This window comes from Fusarium pseudograminearum, chromosome 2 (assembly GCF_000303195.2).
Source record: "Fusarium pseudograminearum CS3096 chromosome 2, whole genome shotgun sequence".
NCBI lineage: Eukaryota > Fungi > Ascomycota > Sordariomycetes > Hypocreales > Nectriaceae > Fusarium > Fusarium pseudograminearum.
This window is the reverse complement of record NC_031952.1, coordinates 2813202-2830176: the sequence shown is the minus strand read 5'-3', so window position 1 is coordinate 2830176 and position 16975 is coordinate 2813202. Positions and strand designations below refer to the sequence as shown.

Below are 16975 nucleotides of genomic sequence, written 5' to 3'. Positions count from 1 at the left end.
GTCCTAAATGCCCCCGCTACCAGGATTCTCCGATAACAAGTTCGAAAGTCGAGACGACTTTATTGAGGCCATTATCGCACTCATAAGTCCCCTCAGTAAATACTTCTCAACAGACAAATCTCGAATTCGTATACCGGTAGCAACAGGTGCACATTTCGATGAGTCGGCTGCTCAGCTAGAAGGTTTCGCAAGGCCACTATGGGCGATTGCACCATTGCTTTACGGATACGACTCTATCAAAAACAAAGAGCTAGCAGCTCGGGTCGACGAATTAGTCCAGCCATGGGCTCAGGGCTTCATAGCAGGGACCGATCCAGAACATCCAGAATACTGGGGTGCTATGAACCATATGGATCAGAGAATGGTCGAAGCTGAGATGATTGCATTTGCCCTTATCGCTGCACCAAAGAGATTTTATAACCCGCTGAGTGACAGTCAAAAGAACAACATCAAATCCTGGCTCGCCTCCATCAACGGAAAGCAGATGCCTCCAACAAATTGGAGATGGTTTCGCGTATTCTGCAACTTGGCCCTAGTCAAGACCTGCGGCGTGGCTCTGTCTCAAGTTCAAGCCGAACTGGATGCAGATCTTGAGATATTGGATAGCTTCTATATCGGTGATGGGTGGTCAGGTGATGGACCATGGCAAACAGCCGAGCAAGCGATCCAAGAGCAGGAGCTTGCTGAAAAGACTGGACGTCGAGACGCCATTGGAGTAGGAAGACAAGCAGATTACTACTCTGGAAGTTTCGCCATTCAATTCAGCCAGGTTCTTTACTCAAAGTTCGCTGCTGACCTGGACGAGAAGAGATGTGAGATGTATCGACAAAGAGCACGTGACTTTGGCTCACAGATATGGAGATACTTTGATGCTCAAGGTGAGTTAGAACGCAGGCTCGGATCGCTGGAAGTACTGATAAAATAAAGGCTCTGCTATTCCTTTCGGTCGATCGTTGACATATCGATTTGCCTGTGGAGGATTCTTCGGTGCTTTGGCATTTGCCAAAGTCCCTGACATGCCTAAGCCGCTCGATGCACCAGGGGCTATCAAAGGCTTCCTCACACGGCATCTGAGATGGTGGGCGCACAATTCAGCTGACATATTTGCTACTGATGGTACCCTTACCATTGGATGGCTATATCCGTATGCTAAAGTCTACCTTGTCTCAGAAACAACCATCTAACAGGACACAGAAACATGTTTATGGCCGAAGATTACAACTCTCCTCAATCAGTCTACTGGTCCCTCAAATCTCTCATTGCTGTTGGTCTAGCCGATGACGACGAGTTTTGGGCGTCAGAAGAATCGGAATACCCAGCCTTTGACCCTCCAACGCAAACAATCACCGCTCCCCAACAAATCCTGTGCAACCACCCGCTTGGAAACCATCACTTCATGCTTTCTCCAGGTCAATTTGTGGCTTGGCCAATGAAGGCCAACCAAGCCAAATACTGCAAGTTTGCCTATTCTTCGGCTTTTGGTTTCTCTGTACCTACAGGACCTCTCATTCAACAGATTGCCCCGGACAATCAGCTGGCATTGAGTCGGGATGGTGGAGAAACCTGGGCTGTGAAATGGAAGTGCGATGCGGTGAAGTTTGGGAATTTGAGGACGAAATTACACAACGGGTCCCACACTGATGTTACGATCGCCAGTGTAAGGTGGTATCCCTGGGGCGATCGAGCGGTGGCTGTTGACACCATTCTTGTGCCGCCCACCGACCAGTGGCCAGACTGGCATATTCGGATGCATCGCATACGCTGCAACAAGAGCATTCCTTCTTTTCATACTATTGAAGGTGGATTTGCTATAAATGGCCGAAAGGCCACCAATGGCATGAGCCTACCGACGATCGAGACAGTCGACGACGCCACGCCAGGCAAATCTGAAGGAATCTACTCAGATAATGTTTCAACACTGATCTCCTCAGAAGATGGATGTAGCGGTATCTGCGTTAACGCTCTTCTGGATCAATCCAAGACACCAGTCGAGAGCCACGCGCAGAAACCCGATTCAAACACCAATATCGTTCGCCAACGAACACTCATCCCAGCCGCAGCGGTGTCAATTCCGGGGGGACTGGAACCTGAACAAGAACTTTTGATTCAGACCTCGGTGTTCGCCATCTCGTCAAAGGCCAACGGGGGTATCTCAGGTGACGAATCTTGTCTCAGGGATCGCTGGCTAAACCGCCCTTCAGTTGATGTGGCAAGTTTTGAACACATGTAACCAACAGCCATTCTCTCAGTATTGAACATGCTAAAGAAGATTTTCCAACCCTTAAACTCTCTGTCTAACTGGAGAGAAACGGTGACCTGTTTTGTTCAACGGTAGTAGAATCTTCGCTGAAGACGCCGCAATGGGAAGGTCAATACCACGGTATGACTAGAAGATGAGCCAAGTTTGATTGTTCAACGAACATCCATACGTATACCCATGTGCGACTTTCCTATAATGATAATATCGCTAAAACGAACAATACATTGGTCACAGAGACGAGATACGGGTTCCTCCAAGGATGGCTAGTGGCACAAAGTGAATCTGAATGTGTCTTAGCTGTATGCTATTGGAAAGGAGGATGAATTCTATTGACAAATGATAACTCTAGACAATTATTGGCAACTTGTATCAATAAGCGACCTAGCGGAGGAAGAGTATACATATAATTAAATAAGACGCTACCATGGCATGTGCGAGTATTTGATCTTTTGCAACTTTCGACTAAAGATATAATGTCCATTAGGTGATCAACCCTTTTTGTCAGTGAAATGTGTCTTAAAACCAATTGTGCTACTTACTACAGGCATTGCGGAACGGATAGAGATGAAGGTCAAATATGGTAAGACAACCAATATACCTGAGAAATCATGTGCTACTTCAATGTCTTGCTCGAATAACTCTTAAAAGCCAGCCTGTTAACTGTATATCTTGATTTTGCAGAATAGAGTATTGCGATATTCTTTTTTTTCTTTCTGTTTGTATGTTTTTGCGAACTCACGATCCAGAACGTCGTATTTCGACCTGATCAGGCCGCAACGCATAATTCCATGAGCATTCAAAGATCAAACAGAATAGTCAGATCTAGAGCCATCTTCAATTTGCAATCATGGTGCCCAAGAAAGATATCTCTCAGTCGTATAACAATAGCATTGGATTGTACTACGTCGAATCTAGCCAGTCAGAAGTGGTTTCAGAGAAGGCAACCGAAGGCAACCTCGATCCTATCGATGAATACTTGACACCAATTTCGGGTTTGAGGCCTACCCATGGGTCACACGGTATTCCTGCTTGGCTCTTACTTTGGTCTAGTAATAATCTGATCAGTTGCCAGCCACATCACCGTCGCCAATCAAAAGATTGCCACCCCGTAGGAGGGTGATCTGGGTTTGGACTTGTGTAAGTTGAAATCACAAACGTATTACTTTGAGTGGCCTCGGAATACTGATAGGGCCTCAGTGTTCATGTGGAAATGGATCTATGAAGGTCAGCGTTGATCCGTGTCCTTTTTGCGGATTTCCTCGTTGTCCTAACTGCCCAACCAGCAGGATATATAGTCGCTCTTGATGCGCATGGTTCATGAGTTTTCAGCTTTGTATTATTTGCACATCAGTTGCCGCAGTCACTTCATAATATAATGCCCCGGGAAGATACGATGTCAAGACCACTGAGAAGAAGTGTGACACAATGCACCTATAACGAATGTCGACCCGTTGAGGGTTGCACATGTGCTCCAAATTTCTCCATCCATGACCGTTGGAAACCACGATATTGCATGCAGGTCGATTCTATTGGATCACGTGAGAATCTTACATATCTCGAAATGGTCAGGGAGCATGATCCTGATGTACCGGAAATTTCCACTTTCATCCTGCCCGACCCAAGGTCACAACGATGGAAACGAATATCATCCTATATCGAATCCTTCTGTGAAGGAGCTTCATTCATTTTGGACAATTCGGTTTCTGGTGATTCTAATAACCCTGGCTTCCGGGACTTACAGGAGCCCAGAGCTTGGGTTTCTGACTGGGATAGTTCTGCTCAATTTCTTCCGCTGTCTGAAAGAGCGTATGGCAGAGTACTTAACTATCTCGAGCTTTACTCAGTCTTGAAGAGAAAGGTGAGTAACTAATTATTTGTTTCTTTGAGTTGTGCGACTGGCATCTGAAATCAAAATATTAATCATATCCTCCTACGTAGCCATTCTCTATCCGCACTCAGAATGCAACTGTTAGCCATCGTCGAAGCATGTATGTAGCTTCTGTACACATTTTCAGGACAGGTTATTTGTTCGGAGTCTAACATGTAGCTAGATATGTAAATTACCCTAATGGAACAAGTATTCTGACTCTTATGAGAACAGCCCTGGTGCATCAACGCGAGGCCTTCCAAGAATTATTTTCTACCTACATTAGCGAGAAACCAACACCTAAAATCGGCCTCGGAGAGTCTGTAGGTAGCTTTTCTATAACATCATTCCCAACTTTCGACATACTGACATTAAGCTCTGCCCATAGAGCTGGTGGAATGATCACTTTGTTATTTCGTTTACTCTTCCCTTTTTTGCTATTAGGTTCGAAGACCGAGAAGATATAAGGAGAATCTTCAATGATCGGAAGCCGTTTCGATCTCGCATCAACCTCTCCTTTCTACGCATAAATCACCCAGAACCAAAAGAACCTGCAGAGGGCAGTCCAGGGGTATTCCTGCACCAAGCGGCATGCGCATTCATGATCACAGGCAAGAGTGAGGGCTACTGGACTGCTGTGTTTCTAGACGAAGACTTCGCCGATGACGTACCAAAATTATCCGTGGAAGAAGAGGAAGATGTTGCTGTTGGTGGCATAGACCCCATCGTTGTTGATGCAGAATTCAAATCTGTTGATACAATTGTTTCACCAAGGGCGTATGCACTTGCGGCCTTGGCAGCTACTCTCGAAGGGATCACTGAGCATCATGCGTACATCCAGGAAGAATTCGAGGGTAGCCTTTCTCTACATGTAAGCCCTTGTCCCCAGAGACGTACAGGTTCATCACTAATCTGACCAAGTCCAAGCTGCAGACCTCGGATCTACAACAAAAAACACCGGACAGAATTGCTTGCCAAAAGCTTCAGGAATGGAGGAGTCAGTTTCAAGACTGTACTGGGCAAGTCAGATACAGTACCCTCAAATTGCACCGAAAAGTCAATCAGTTTCTCGAACAAGATGTTTGGATTAGCCCCGAGGGACTACCTTGCAGCCCACAATGGCTAAGTGGGGCGGATGAGCCTGATGCTAAGAAGTCTCTAGCGAGGATTATTGCGTCTCGCAATAGACTGCGCGAGATTAGTTACGAGCTGGATTATCTGGTCGAGGAGGCCAAACGTGAGGTACGCAATAATTTGAAGCTTTACTAGGGCAACTATGATACAGCTGTAGCTGATTTGGCGCTTTAGAGCAAGAACTCTCATGTGGATGAACAACAGCTACTCTCCCGCCAGCTACAGCAATTTACAGTCGCCACATTGGTACTACCATTTTGTCTCTCTTGGAGGACATAGGCTAAGGCTAATAGGTCCTCAGTATACTGAATCTTATTGCTCAAATCTACAGTGGTCGGCCAGAAATAGGCGATTCGTCGGCATGGGCCGGATTTCTTTTCATCTTGATTTTCAGCATTGTAGTAGGAGGACTCACGTTATTAATGCTCTTTTGGGAGGGTATTTGTTTATTGCCAGATATAATATCCTCACGGTTGCACGGGTTATGGCCTTTGTTTCACTATGTGGCTCAAGCTATTGCAAGCTTTAATATTGTGGGAGTGATGACTGTCTCTGCATTATGGATAGTCACTACCATACAGCACCTTTCCACGTTAATAGGGAACTATTTTAGAGTATGATAGGGCAATTCTAGTATGTTTGTAAATGTGGTATTGATGCTACTCTCTGCTCATTTGGACTAGACAGGAAAGGCAGGTCGACATGTTGGTTGTGAATGCATCCTGCGAGACACGGAGCTCCGGACAAACCTGTCTCCGATCTTCTATGAGTCATGTACGCCCTTCAAGGGACACATGTACTCTGTACAAATGCTGAGATTCCTCAGGGTTGCCAATTGGTCTCGAAAACCTATCTCAAACTTTATTTTCTATCGAATTCTGGAGTTTAATTGTTGAAGCTACCTCCTCCCATCATGCCGTCAGCAACTCGTCAAGACCAGATCCTATTGGTTCCCTGGGACCCCTGCTCAACAGAGCACGTTAAGCGTATCTATGAACAGAGAGTTCAATGCGGCTGGGATAAACAGCGAGTCGAGGGATGGAAAGCGAAGCAGACCTCGGGAGAAAAGTGCATATTTTGGATTGTACGTCTGCAGCAATAGTATCATCAATAGTACCTTGTGCTAATTTACTTAGACACTTCGACCTGAGGACCCCCAGACACGCGAATCTCTTGAACTTCATTTCGATGCATTCCCCGCTGTAAGTTCATGATACGATGCCTCAAAGCCAATGATTAACCAGTTCATAGGAGAAAGAGCCATTGGTAGACACCGCCGACAGTCTCCGAGCCAAGCCACGAAAGCCATCACACACAAAGTTTTACCCGGTCGGCCACATCTCGCTTGACCACACCAATGAGAAGATGGGAGACTTCGTTCTGGACCTTCCAGAGAAAGGAGTCTATTGGATCAAGACCTTTTACATTTCCAAAGCACTGCGAAGCAAAGGCATCGGACGCGCCGCCATGGACCTTGTTGAGTCAATGGCCATTGACGAACCGCTATGTGCCAAGACGCTAGCCATCGACACTGCCCAGAAGGATACGCAAAAGAGGATTTACAGAGAGAAGGGTGTGGAGCTAGCTGTAAGTTTGATATCTTGTTATATGAAGTCTCTTGCTGACAGAATTGTAGTCTACTAACCAGGAATGGTATGAGCGACGGGGATACAGGTTGATTCATACGGAACCCGACTTCTACAAGGACCCTGAAGAGCCCCCAATCGATGCTGTATTCCTTAGAAGGGACATTGCATAGAATTCCGTAACTGGATATTGCTTGTTGGCGTTGGACACAATGGCATCGGAATGTTTTGAACAACAATTACTCCATATTTATTTGGGAGTATAATGAGACACACTTCTGACCCAGAAGGGGTAGAGGGGGGCGGAGTTGAAATATGCTGCAGTTATTCTCGTTTCAGAAGCAGAGGCTTCAGTGCAATGCTTCGAACTTAATCAGGGTTATCCTTGCCACTTGTCTTGTTCTGAAATAGCTATGTACTTTATATCGACAGCCCTAGTCAAAAACCCAGATATACCAGCGTTAGCAAGGCACTGCCCAGTGCCCATGTGAGAGATTCCAAATCAATGACTGAAACAATAATGCTTTTTGATGTACTGATATCCACAAGTCAGTACCTTCGTCTATGAATATGAAAGACCCTAAAGTACTGGTCCGGGGGTCATGGGATCTCAGAGTAATATCGTGCATCTGAATTACCAAGTTCGGACAAATATCATTTCAAACGCTCACTGTCAATAAAACTGGTCTCGGGGTTGTGCTAATGACCAGTGATCCGACCCAGAGATGCATATTAGAGTCGATACTTGTTGAATAGCCAGGCTATTTGACATCGAAGGACCTCTTCGGATATTTTCTTCTCCCATCCCTCGCGTTCGCTCATGTATGTGGGATGTTTTGCCCGTTCCGTTACGGGAAGTTCTCTGTGATCTATTGACATTCGTAGAGCTCTGGTAGTGGATGGTTTGGGGAGAAGGTTTTGGCCGAGAAGTTCGTATAACATAATGGGCCGGGGTTTTATTGTGAATATGGTTTTCGGGAATCGGATTGTTCGGTGGTTCAGTGTCGTGGCCAATCGGCCTTGAATCGCTTGCCGTAGAGATTAGCGAGGGGCTTTGTTTGGGAACGAGGGCGAATGTATAGTTTGTAAGGGTGTAGAAATGGATCTGCTGTGTGGTCTTATCCCATTTGCTTGTTATATGACGATATCAAGGGTAGGGTGTTGAGGCTGGCCGATGACAGCGTTTGGGAACTCTTGAAAGCGACAAGTGTAACGTGTCAAAAAAGAGAGTGAGGGTGCATCTGCACGATAAGAATGAAAGCAGGATCTAGATTAAGTTGAATTTGATTAGCCCTGCAGATTCATAAACCCTAACGCTTATTGTGGTTATCTCGTTACGTGCCGTACAGAGATTGAATAGACTCTCTGTTATTGGCGTTATGGAGGAACTTTACGTCCATCTTCCAGTGATATCCCAATTTATTGAATACTCAAAGAAAAGTATATATAAACGTAAATTTGTAGCTGCACCATACGGACCATCATAGATCATGCTAGTCCCAAGCCTCGAAGAAACGAACAGCCTGGTAAAAAGCCTCATTTTTGGCAAAAACCTGCTGGGGATCTGAATTATTCGCACGAACTGCAAATCCATGAGTCGTTCCGCTGTATAGAGCCGAAGAAAACGGCTTTCCAATCTTTGTGAGGATCGCATTGGTCTCCGCCTGTCTAGGCTGGGGGAAGATGTTGTCGTCGGCTAAAGAATAGTCAGCTTCCAATCTTGGTAGAGAACAGTAACGAGAGAAAGACTCACCTGCGCCAGCAATAGAAACAGGCTTTGTGACAGCCTCAATCTCTTCAGTCTGTAATAAACTTGGATGCGCCGTGAAGCCAACATCTACTCCACCCTTCTTATCAAGCTGACGGAAAACGTATCGTCCACCATAGCAATAGCCAGTTGCAGCAACCTTGCTGACCTTTAGTTCTTCACGAATGTACTTGATTGCCTTGGTGACCACAGGATCGGTCACACTAGGAGGGTAATTGGCCAGAAACTCGGTCACGTTGAAGCCGGGTGTATCTTCGCTTGGTGCTGGAGACCCTTTGAACAAATCTGGCGCGACGGTGATATAGCCCTCTTTGGCAAAGTTGTCAACTAACCTTGATCCTACCAGTCAGCAATGGTGATACTTATTTGTGGCAAATCTGCTTACTCTTTGTTCTCTTTAAGTTTGAGACCGTAGATGTCTGTCAAAAACAGTACCCCAACCCTAGTTCCTGGCGTCTTGTAGCCCAACGATTTGTGTGGCTTCGATACGTACAGAGTTACTATTATTGATTTGTTAGGCAATTCGAGAACAAAAATGTGGTGAGATGTGAAACGTGTACTACTGACATCCTTGATACTTGACCTCCTCTCCCCTCAAATGACTGCTTTCAGTGGCTGCAGCCTCCGCTCCCAGGGCGACAGACGAAGCCAGCGAGAGTATAACAGCAATTGGATTGAGGAACTTCATTTTCGTAGAGTTACGGTGCTAAAGCCAACGGTAAAACGAAGGAATTGTTGAGAAGCAGGAAGAGGGGTTTGTTATAGAGTTTGCTAGATAAGTAACCAGGGCCTACCCACGTAATCAAACAAACAGGCTAAAAAGAAAAAGAAAAGTCTCTTTCGTCATTAATACAACACACAACTACTACCAAACTTGTTCCTGACTTGGCAATGTCGGAGCTATACAAACCTTGCCCCATGGCATCAGAAATGATATAGTCACTGACGCATGAAAGACAAAATTACCAAGTCACCTTTGCACTATTTGAATGAGACTCTTGGATGCATTTACTTTTGCTCTTCTTCCTAATGGCCAAGTATTTTGTCACCTCCTGGCTGCGCTGCAACGCTGGAGCGGGGTTTGGAGTATCGGAGATTTATGCATTTATGCTTATTTGCGATAATATGATAAGTATTTGTACTGCTATTGGACATACACTATATACGTGACAAAGTATCGTCATTCATTGTCATCCATCATGCTGGCAAACCCAAAACTCAAGGTAGAGGAATCGATTGCCTGTGGTTGATGAACAGACCCTCAGGATCATATCGAGCTTTGATCTGCTTGAGACGCTCGAAGTTGCCATCGTACAAACGAGAGCTCCATTCCTTCTCAGTAAGCTCAGTGTCGGCATAGTTAACAAAGCCACGGAGCTTGGCGCCGCCCTTGACAAGTGAGTCCTCGAAGGGCTTGATAGAGGCTCTCATGTAGCTGATACCATCGCTAGGGTAGGGTCCAATGGCATTGGCGTCCCAGCGAATCAACCAAAGGTTCTTGCCGTGGGCATAGGCAGTGTCGCTGTCCTTGATAGAGCGAGAGACGCCACCCCAAAGATCCATGTATCCGAACTTGGTCATGTCGGTGCGGTTGAAAGCCAGAGTGGTTCCCTCGAAGAGGATCTGGGCTTGCTTGACAGTAAGAGGGTGATCGGTGGTAGTGGTCAGAGACTGAGTGTAGAAGGATCGGCCTCCGAGAGCTCCACCGTTGGGCTGGTTCATACCAGGTCCAGCGACAGCGACTTCGAGATCCCACCAGGGAAGGACAGTACTCTTAACGGCAGTGTTGGAGCTGATGGTCTTGAGCTTCTTGACTAGAGGGGCCATGACGCTATCAAACGAAGAAGGGTTGCCGTAGAAGTATCCAGTACCATCGTAAGGAGGAGCCATGATGTTCCATCGGAACGCCCAAGTGTCGGGGCAGTCCTTGCTGAGAGAGTAGTCCTGGATGGCGACTAGGGCCTTTGCGCCAGCCTCGGGGGTGAGATCACCCATAGACAGGGTGAAGTTGATAGCCTTGTCGAACTGAGGCTTGAAGGTCTTGGTCTTTGTGGAGAGGATGATACCAAACGAAGCTCCAGCTCCCTGGGCGGCCCAGAACAGGTCAGAGCCCTTTTTGGCGTTGACAATGGTTCCGTTGTACAGCATGTACTGGATCTCAACGAGGTTGTCCATGGGGGTTCCAAGATATCGTGAAGTGGTACCAAAGCCGCCTCCAATACTAGAACCGGTGACACCAACGTGAGCGCCACGGACGTGAGGGACGTGACGACCGGCAGTATCCCAGAGGTACTTTTGAACGGGACCGACATGGGTACCTCCACCAAAGGTGAGAAGGGTGGACTTCTTATCGTAGCTAACCTCGTCAAAGGCGGCCATGTTAATGACCAGGTTGCCAGGGATTCCAAAGCCGTTGCCCTGGAACGAGTGTGCAGGCCCAAGAGCATTAGCCTTGACCTTTGATTCGCGCGCACACTTCAAGGCAGAGGCGACTTCGTCGCTGTTTTCAGGGAAAGCGATGGCTTCAGGGTCAGGCTTGAGACGCTTCTGGAACATGACTGTTTCCTCAGCCCATGAGCTGTCCGTGTCGATGACATTACGGACACCGGCGTCATCGAGGCATTTAGAGATGACATCAGCCTTGTTCTGGGCCAGGACAGTAGGAGCCAAAGAGAGGAGGGCGACGGCGAGGCGTCGGAGGGAGCGTGGAGAGTCCATGTTCGCTGATCAGTGAGGATCGACGATAGGGAAGAAGAAGATGTTGGTATCAGTGGAAGATTTAGGGATCTTTTTATACTAAACTTTCTGGTATGAACGGGTCTCGGCTCTTGGCTCGATAAGTGTAATCTAATCGATACTTTGGTTCCGTATTATGCAGAATGCACTGCGCCTTATGCATCTTACTCAACTGCTACTCTGACATTCATACAAACTGTCACTCTTCTCACCCTGTCCGTCTTGGAACTTTCTAGTTAAAGGTCCGATGTCAGAAACAAATTTCCCAATCCAGAAATCTCCCTCAGGGGTATACAATGCAGGTTCAAAGCCAAGCCACACTCTATTTGACTTTACCTCAACTGTATATCTACCGGCATTGGATTCCTTCAACTTTTTGTTCTTACCCTAGTGGAGAACTCACCGTTTCAAGGTCGTAATGTCTCCACTACTACCAGGTTCGGGGTGTCTGGTTCCGGATCCTCGACCTTCTTGTTCTAGTTCACCTTCCGTTTCCTACGGATAAGGAAGGGATCATAGCTGTGACTATTCGAATTTCGAGCGAGACAACTTTGTGGGCTTATCCGATTGATGGATTTAGCCTGTTGCCCAAAACGCGGATATCGCTGGTTGTAGGATGAGCAGGACATTTAGTGCGGCGTGACACTTGGAAGGAAGACAGCGTGATCACTCCTTGTAATACGAGATTGTGATATATTCTCAAAGGGTGACTTATGTTTATGTAAAATAGTCAGCATTTGGTGTTTCGAGCTTACTTGTTTGTATGCCAACCCCTGCATGTAAGCGAGCTAGTCAGCCAACCCTGGATCCTTCAAATAGCCTCAATTACTACATGTGAACCTTTTCCGTGATACAAGTAATATGAGAGTCTACCGCTTGCCGAGTCTGCCGACAGGGTACTCCGACTGGTGCGCTAGCACGTCACAGTTCCAGTGAATTAGGCGTAAACTTCGCTTCAAGCCCCTGATCGACATGGGAATAAGATTAATATAGTGATGGATCAAGTATAATAGCAGGCTATCAAATGATGAGAATACAACTAAAGATGGTATATGGCGCATTTTCAACGGGTAGTTGAACGTACAAATGTCTGAAATCTATGAACCGCTTCTCAAGGGCCTGTGACAATATAAATGACCGAAAACGAAAGGAAACAAATCTATGAATCGCCAGTCTCTCTATCTAAAGACTGGGCCTGGCACATGTCCGCATAAACACCCCTCCTGGCCTGGAGATCCTCATGCGTTCCAACCTCAGCCACCTTTCCACCAACAAGGACAAATATGATGTCTGCATCTCGAATAGTTGACAGTCTGTGAGCCACAGCTATCACGCTGCAGCCACTCTCCTTCCTCGTTTGCTCCAGAGCTTCTTGAACCAGCTTCTCAGAATGGGTGTCCAGTGCTGAAGTAGCCTCGTCGAGAAGAAGTAGTTTCGGCTTGCGGATAAGGGCTCGTGCAATGGCGATACGTTGACGCTGGCCACCGGAAAAGGCTGTGCCGCGAGGACCACAGGGAGTGTCGAATCCTTCGGGCAGGGACGATGCAAATTCAAGGATATTGGCTTGTCGAGCAGCTTCGTTGAGTCTTTCGTCGGTTTTGTCTGTGGCATCACCTTCCAGGCCCATCAAGATATTTTCACGCACAGACCCTTCGTAGAGAATAGGCTCTTGCTGGACTATGGACATCTGGGAGCGGAACTGTCGAGGAGACATGTCCTTGATGTCTTGCTCACCCACACAAATCTTACCAGTAGTCGGGTCGTAGTATCGCTCCAACAGTGAGATCAGAGTTGACTTGCCGCAGCCACTGGGGCCGACGACGGCGACGAACTGAGAAGGGCTGATATCCATTGACAGACCTTGGAGAACCTTTGTGCTTCTGCTCTTGTACTGAAAGTGCACATCGGTCACGCCCATAGGTTGATCGAAATCAGGGCACTTGTCCTTGTTGTCATTGGTCTCACGAATGACGGTCTTCTCCTCTCGCAAGTTGAATAAGTAATTGGCGGCGCCCTTGGCCATGGTGAGACTAGTCAAGTTGGCAAACAGTTGGCTGGCAGCCTGCCCCGCGAACAAGACACCCATGAAGATAAGGAAGAACTGCTCGGAAGTATACTCGCCAGACGCCATGAGCCTTGAACCATACCAGAAACCAAGAGCCATGACAAGAAACTCAATCGATTGTGAGAATGCGTACGCAATCATGGAAACAGACAGTGACTTGATAGTCTTAATAACAATGCTAGAAAGGGTATCGGAATACTGATTGATGAAGTCTGTCTCAGCGTTCAAGGATGCGACAGTTCGCAAAGAAGAAACAGCTTCGCTAGCGAGACTGGCGCTTTCTTTGAATCGCTCCTCGTTACTGACATGTAGTCTAGACTCAAGGCGGACTTTGAAGTATCCAGATCCCATAAGCAGAGGTAACGCAGCGAAAACCATGACAAGGGCGAGCTTCCATCCATACGCAATTGCCAGAATCGAACTGGCAGTGATGTTAACGATTATCACCACGATCACAAAAATATTGAGACCTAAAAGGTCCTGGAGGTGTGTAGGAATTGATGACAACGTGGACGCCAAGGCACCTGAGGAGTTCTCTGGACGGTCAAAGAATTCAATGTCCAGTCCAACCATACGAGTGAACAGTTCCAAGCGGTACTGGTATGAGATGGCTTGTGCGACATGGTTGGCAATATAGCCAATGATACCATAGCAAACAAGGTTTCCAAGCGCGATGACAAAGAACATAAGAGCGTAGAAGTTGACATCCGAAGCCGAGGTGTCGGCTGAGAAGGCTGTAATGACTCGCGAAAATAGAACAGCTTGACCGGGCCATGTCGCCGCAGCAATAGTGCAGCAAAGAGCAGACGTGATAATGTAAGGACGAAGAGCCTTCTGTTCCTTGATAACGAGGAATATGCTTGATAGGATAGATCGGTCCTTGGGCGTCGAATCCTGGCCTTCGACGTCCCGGGACTTGTGAGTCTGCGCTGTCATAACGCGACGCACCTCATCGTCTGTATCAAATGCATCGGGGCTCTCTTCAGCACTTATGCCAGCCTTGGTCTCGTGTCCGGCCACAGCAAGGTTCTGTGCACGGATAAGCCGAGCGTAATGGGAGTCAAGCGCAAGGAGGTCCTCATGAGTGCCCTGCTCAACAAATTGCCCAGAAGATATTACCACGATATTGTCAGCATCCTTGATAGTCGAAAGTCTATGGGCAATAACAAGTGTCGTTCGCTGTTGGGAAACGCGTGACAACGCTTTCTGCACAATGCGTTCCGCGTTGGGGTCAAGAGCACTGGTAGCTTCGTCGAGGAGGAGGATCTTGGGGTTGGAGACAACGCTACGAGCAATAGCGATTCTTTGCTTTTGACCGCCGCTTAGAGTGCCACCCCGCTCGCCAAGATAGGTGTCATAGCCATGCTCAAGATTCTGAATAAAGTCATGAGCGTAGCTAGCCTCGCACGCTTCCTGGACGAGCGCCCTCTGCTCCTGCACAGGAAGAGCTTTCTGGCTGTCGGTAAAGCCCTTTGAAACGTTCTCAAATACGGTACCTCGGAAGAGCACTGGTTCCTGCACGAGATGTTAGTTGACTGTAGAGGCGGCAAAATACACTGATTCTCACCTGTTGAACAAGAGCCATCTGAGATCGAAACCACTTCACGTTGAGTGTCGATATATCCACGCCATCGAGTAGTAAGCAGCCGCTGGATGGCAAATACCATCTCTCCAAGAGTCCGATAATTGTACTCTTACCTGAACCACTCGCACCTACGAAAGCCGTAGTCTTGCCGGCTGGGATGTCCAAGCTGATATCTTTCAGCACCTGTGTGTCCGGTCGTGAAGGGTAGGAAAACGAGATGTTCTCAACCTGAATATGTCCGTTGCACGCCTCAGGAACTTGTCCTTCGTTCGAAAGAGGATCGAGTAAGGAAGGCTTATCAAAGATTTGAAAGAGCTCGGATGCAGCTGCTGCACCGTTGACCAGAGCTGGGATTTGAGGGTATAGAAGACCAATGGAGGACGAGGCAAGAAGAACAGATAGGACGACACTGTAAGCCCACGATTAGTATTTAATCGTCAAGAATTTGGAGGGAGGACACACGTAAAGACAGTACCAACGGAGTCAATCTCTCCACTTCGATACATACGAAAGCCTTGCCAGAAAGCCAAAGCATTTCCAGAGTACATACAAAAGTACGTCGATGAGCTCATGATACCATAGATTAGTGACTTCTTCTTCCCATGGGTATGAGCTTCCTTGAGATAGTTGTCGTATCGCTCGCTCATTCTGCCCTGTGCCCAGAACGCGTGGACAGTTCGAATAGAAGCCATGACTTCCTGTGCAAAGACGTTGGCTTTCGAGTAAGTACCCGTGACCTTTGCTTCTATGGGAGCATCGAGCGACATAAAGACGCCCATGATGAGGAAGAAAAGGGGCACAACGGTGAGGGTGATGAGAGCCAGCTTCCACTGGACTGCTATGGCTACCACAAAGGCCGAGGCAAACATGGCGAGTCCCTGGACTAGAAGTGATAACTTCTCGGCTATCCCTTGATTGATGCGTGTCACGTTGGTAGTCATCTGGGTTGCAGGGGATCCAACCTTGGCGGTATCAAAGTACCATATCTCTGTCCGCAGCAGCTTTTGGAGGAATCTCTCTCGAAGTACTCGTGTTGTTCGGACGCCGGATATGGTGATGGCTGTCGTGGCGACGTAGGCGAGGACGAATTTGCCTACAAAGAGGTAGATGAACCAGAGCACAAACGAGTTGACCTCGGATTTGAACTCGTCAGGGTCGGCAGAGCCTCCACCGAAGTCTGCCAGACGACCGGTGGCCTTTCCGAATAGAATAGCCATGACGGGCATAGCTGCTCCGCTCGCGATGGAACAAATGAGGGATATGACGTTCAACACCCAGTCGAGACGGTCGGCGAATTGAAAGGCGCGCTATTGTATGTTAGCTGTGTGAAGGGTTACCAGAGTAGAGTTTGTACCCATAGGTCACCCAGCTGTGCTTGCTTCTCGACCTCATTTTGTTTTGTTGCTATTGAATCGTCGACCGAAGTCTTTCTCTTTTCGATTGCAGCATCCATGATGAATGGATGTTTGTGCGGTTGCTATTATTAGGTAGTTGGTGGAAGAATAAGAAAACAAGAAAAGGGTATAAGCCTGAAAGGCAAGAAAGTGAGAGACTGAGGTTTGTTATTCAAGGATATGGGTGCAAGTTATGGGTAGCACCATCGAATATTTAAAACTATTTGAACCCTTCAATGGGCCTGGCATTCAGTAGTTATTAGGCAGTATCCAAAAAAGATGTAATTTACCATGGCTTATACTGACTCAATTCGACGATCCCTGCAAATCATCAGTCCGAGTGCTTGTATCCCTGTCCTCCCTTGTTATAGCGGAACCATGGATGACAGGATATGCAATCGATTTGATCGCCGCTAACGTCAATAGGGAATTTTGCAACTCTCGGGACTACGGGACCCGCGGTTCCGTGGCAGCGAGGACCAATGCTGACCACATAGCCACCAGTAAGCCTGTAAACCTTTACCTACTCTCTTATTCTTCTCCGACAGTCCGCCCGTCCGTCGACCCGTGAAAGCGACAT

The 16975-nt window shown here is 47.4% G+C and overlaps 6 protein-coding genes across 6 annotated transcripts; 3 read left to right on the top strand and 3 right to left on the bottom strand.

Annotated features, from left to right (window-relative positions):
* Nucleotides 1-7: 7 nt before the first annotated feature.
* FPSE_12001 (uncharacterized protein) lies at nucleotides 8-2230 on the top strand (the record flags this gene model as incomplete). The annotated part of the gene is made up of 3 exons (XM_009265118.1): nucleotides 8-878; nucleotides 928-1144; nucleotides 1195-2230. The coding sequence occupies 3 exons, from the start codon at nucleotides 8-10 to the stop codon at nucleotides 2228-2230; spliced, it is 2124 nt and encodes a 707-aa protein (XP_009263393.1).
* An 877-nt stretch (nucleotides 2231-3107) lies between these two features.
* FPSE_12000 (uncharacterized protein) lies at nucleotides 3108-3372 on the top strand (the record flags this gene model as incomplete). The annotated part of the gene is made up of 2 exons (XM_009265117.1): nucleotides 3108-3279; nucleotides 3326-3372. The coding sequence occupies 2 exons, from the start codon at nucleotides 3108-3110 to the stop codon at nucleotides 3370-3372; spliced, it is 219 nt and encodes a 72-aa protein (XP_009263392.1).
* A 2802-nt stretch (nucleotides 3373-6174) lies between these two features.
* FPSE_11999 (uncharacterized protein) lies at nucleotides 6175-7020 on the top strand (the record flags this gene model as incomplete). The annotated part of the gene is made up of 4 exons (XM_009265116.1): nucleotides 6175-6345; nucleotides 6398-6463; nucleotides 6513-6848; nucleotides 6898-7020. 4 exons carry the CDS (start codon nucleotides 6175-6177, stop codon nucleotides 7018-7020), a joined length of 696 nt encoding a protein of 231 aa, XP_009263391.1.
* Nucleotides 7021-8340: 1320 nt separating this feature from the next.
* On the bottom strand, nucleotides 8341-9303 carry FPSE_11998 (uncharacterized protein; the record flags this gene model as incomplete). The annotated part of the gene is made up of 4 exons (XM_009265115.1): nucleotides 8341-8543; nucleotides 8601-8947; nucleotides 9001-9115; nucleotides 9183-9303. 4 exons carry the CDS (start codon nucleotides 9301-9303, stop codon nucleotides 8341-8343), a joined length of 786 nt encoding a protein of 261 aa, XP_009263390.1.
* Nucleotides 9304-9833: 530 nt separating this feature from the next.
* Nucleotides 9834-11333, bottom strand: FPSE_11997 (uncharacterized protein; the record flags this gene model as incomplete). The annotated part of the gene is made up of 1 exon (XM_009265114.1): nucleotides 9834-11333. One exon carries the CDS (start codon nucleotides 11331-11333, stop codon nucleotides 9834-9836), a length of 1500 nt encoding a protein of 499 aa, XP_009263389.1.
* Nucleotides 11334-12510: 1177 nt separating this feature from the next.
* Nucleotides 12511-16454, bottom strand: FPSE_11996 (uncharacterized protein; the record flags this gene model as incomplete). Its single annotated transcript, XM_009265113.1, has 4 exons — nucleotides 12511-14931; nucleotides 14984-15410; nucleotides 15464-16308; nucleotides 16356-16454. 4 exons carry the CDS (start codon nucleotides 16452-16454, stop codon nucleotides 12511-12513), a joined length of 3792 nt encoding a protein of 1263 aa, XP_009263388.1.
* Between the last annotated feature and the right edge of the window lie 521 nt (nucleotides 16455-16975).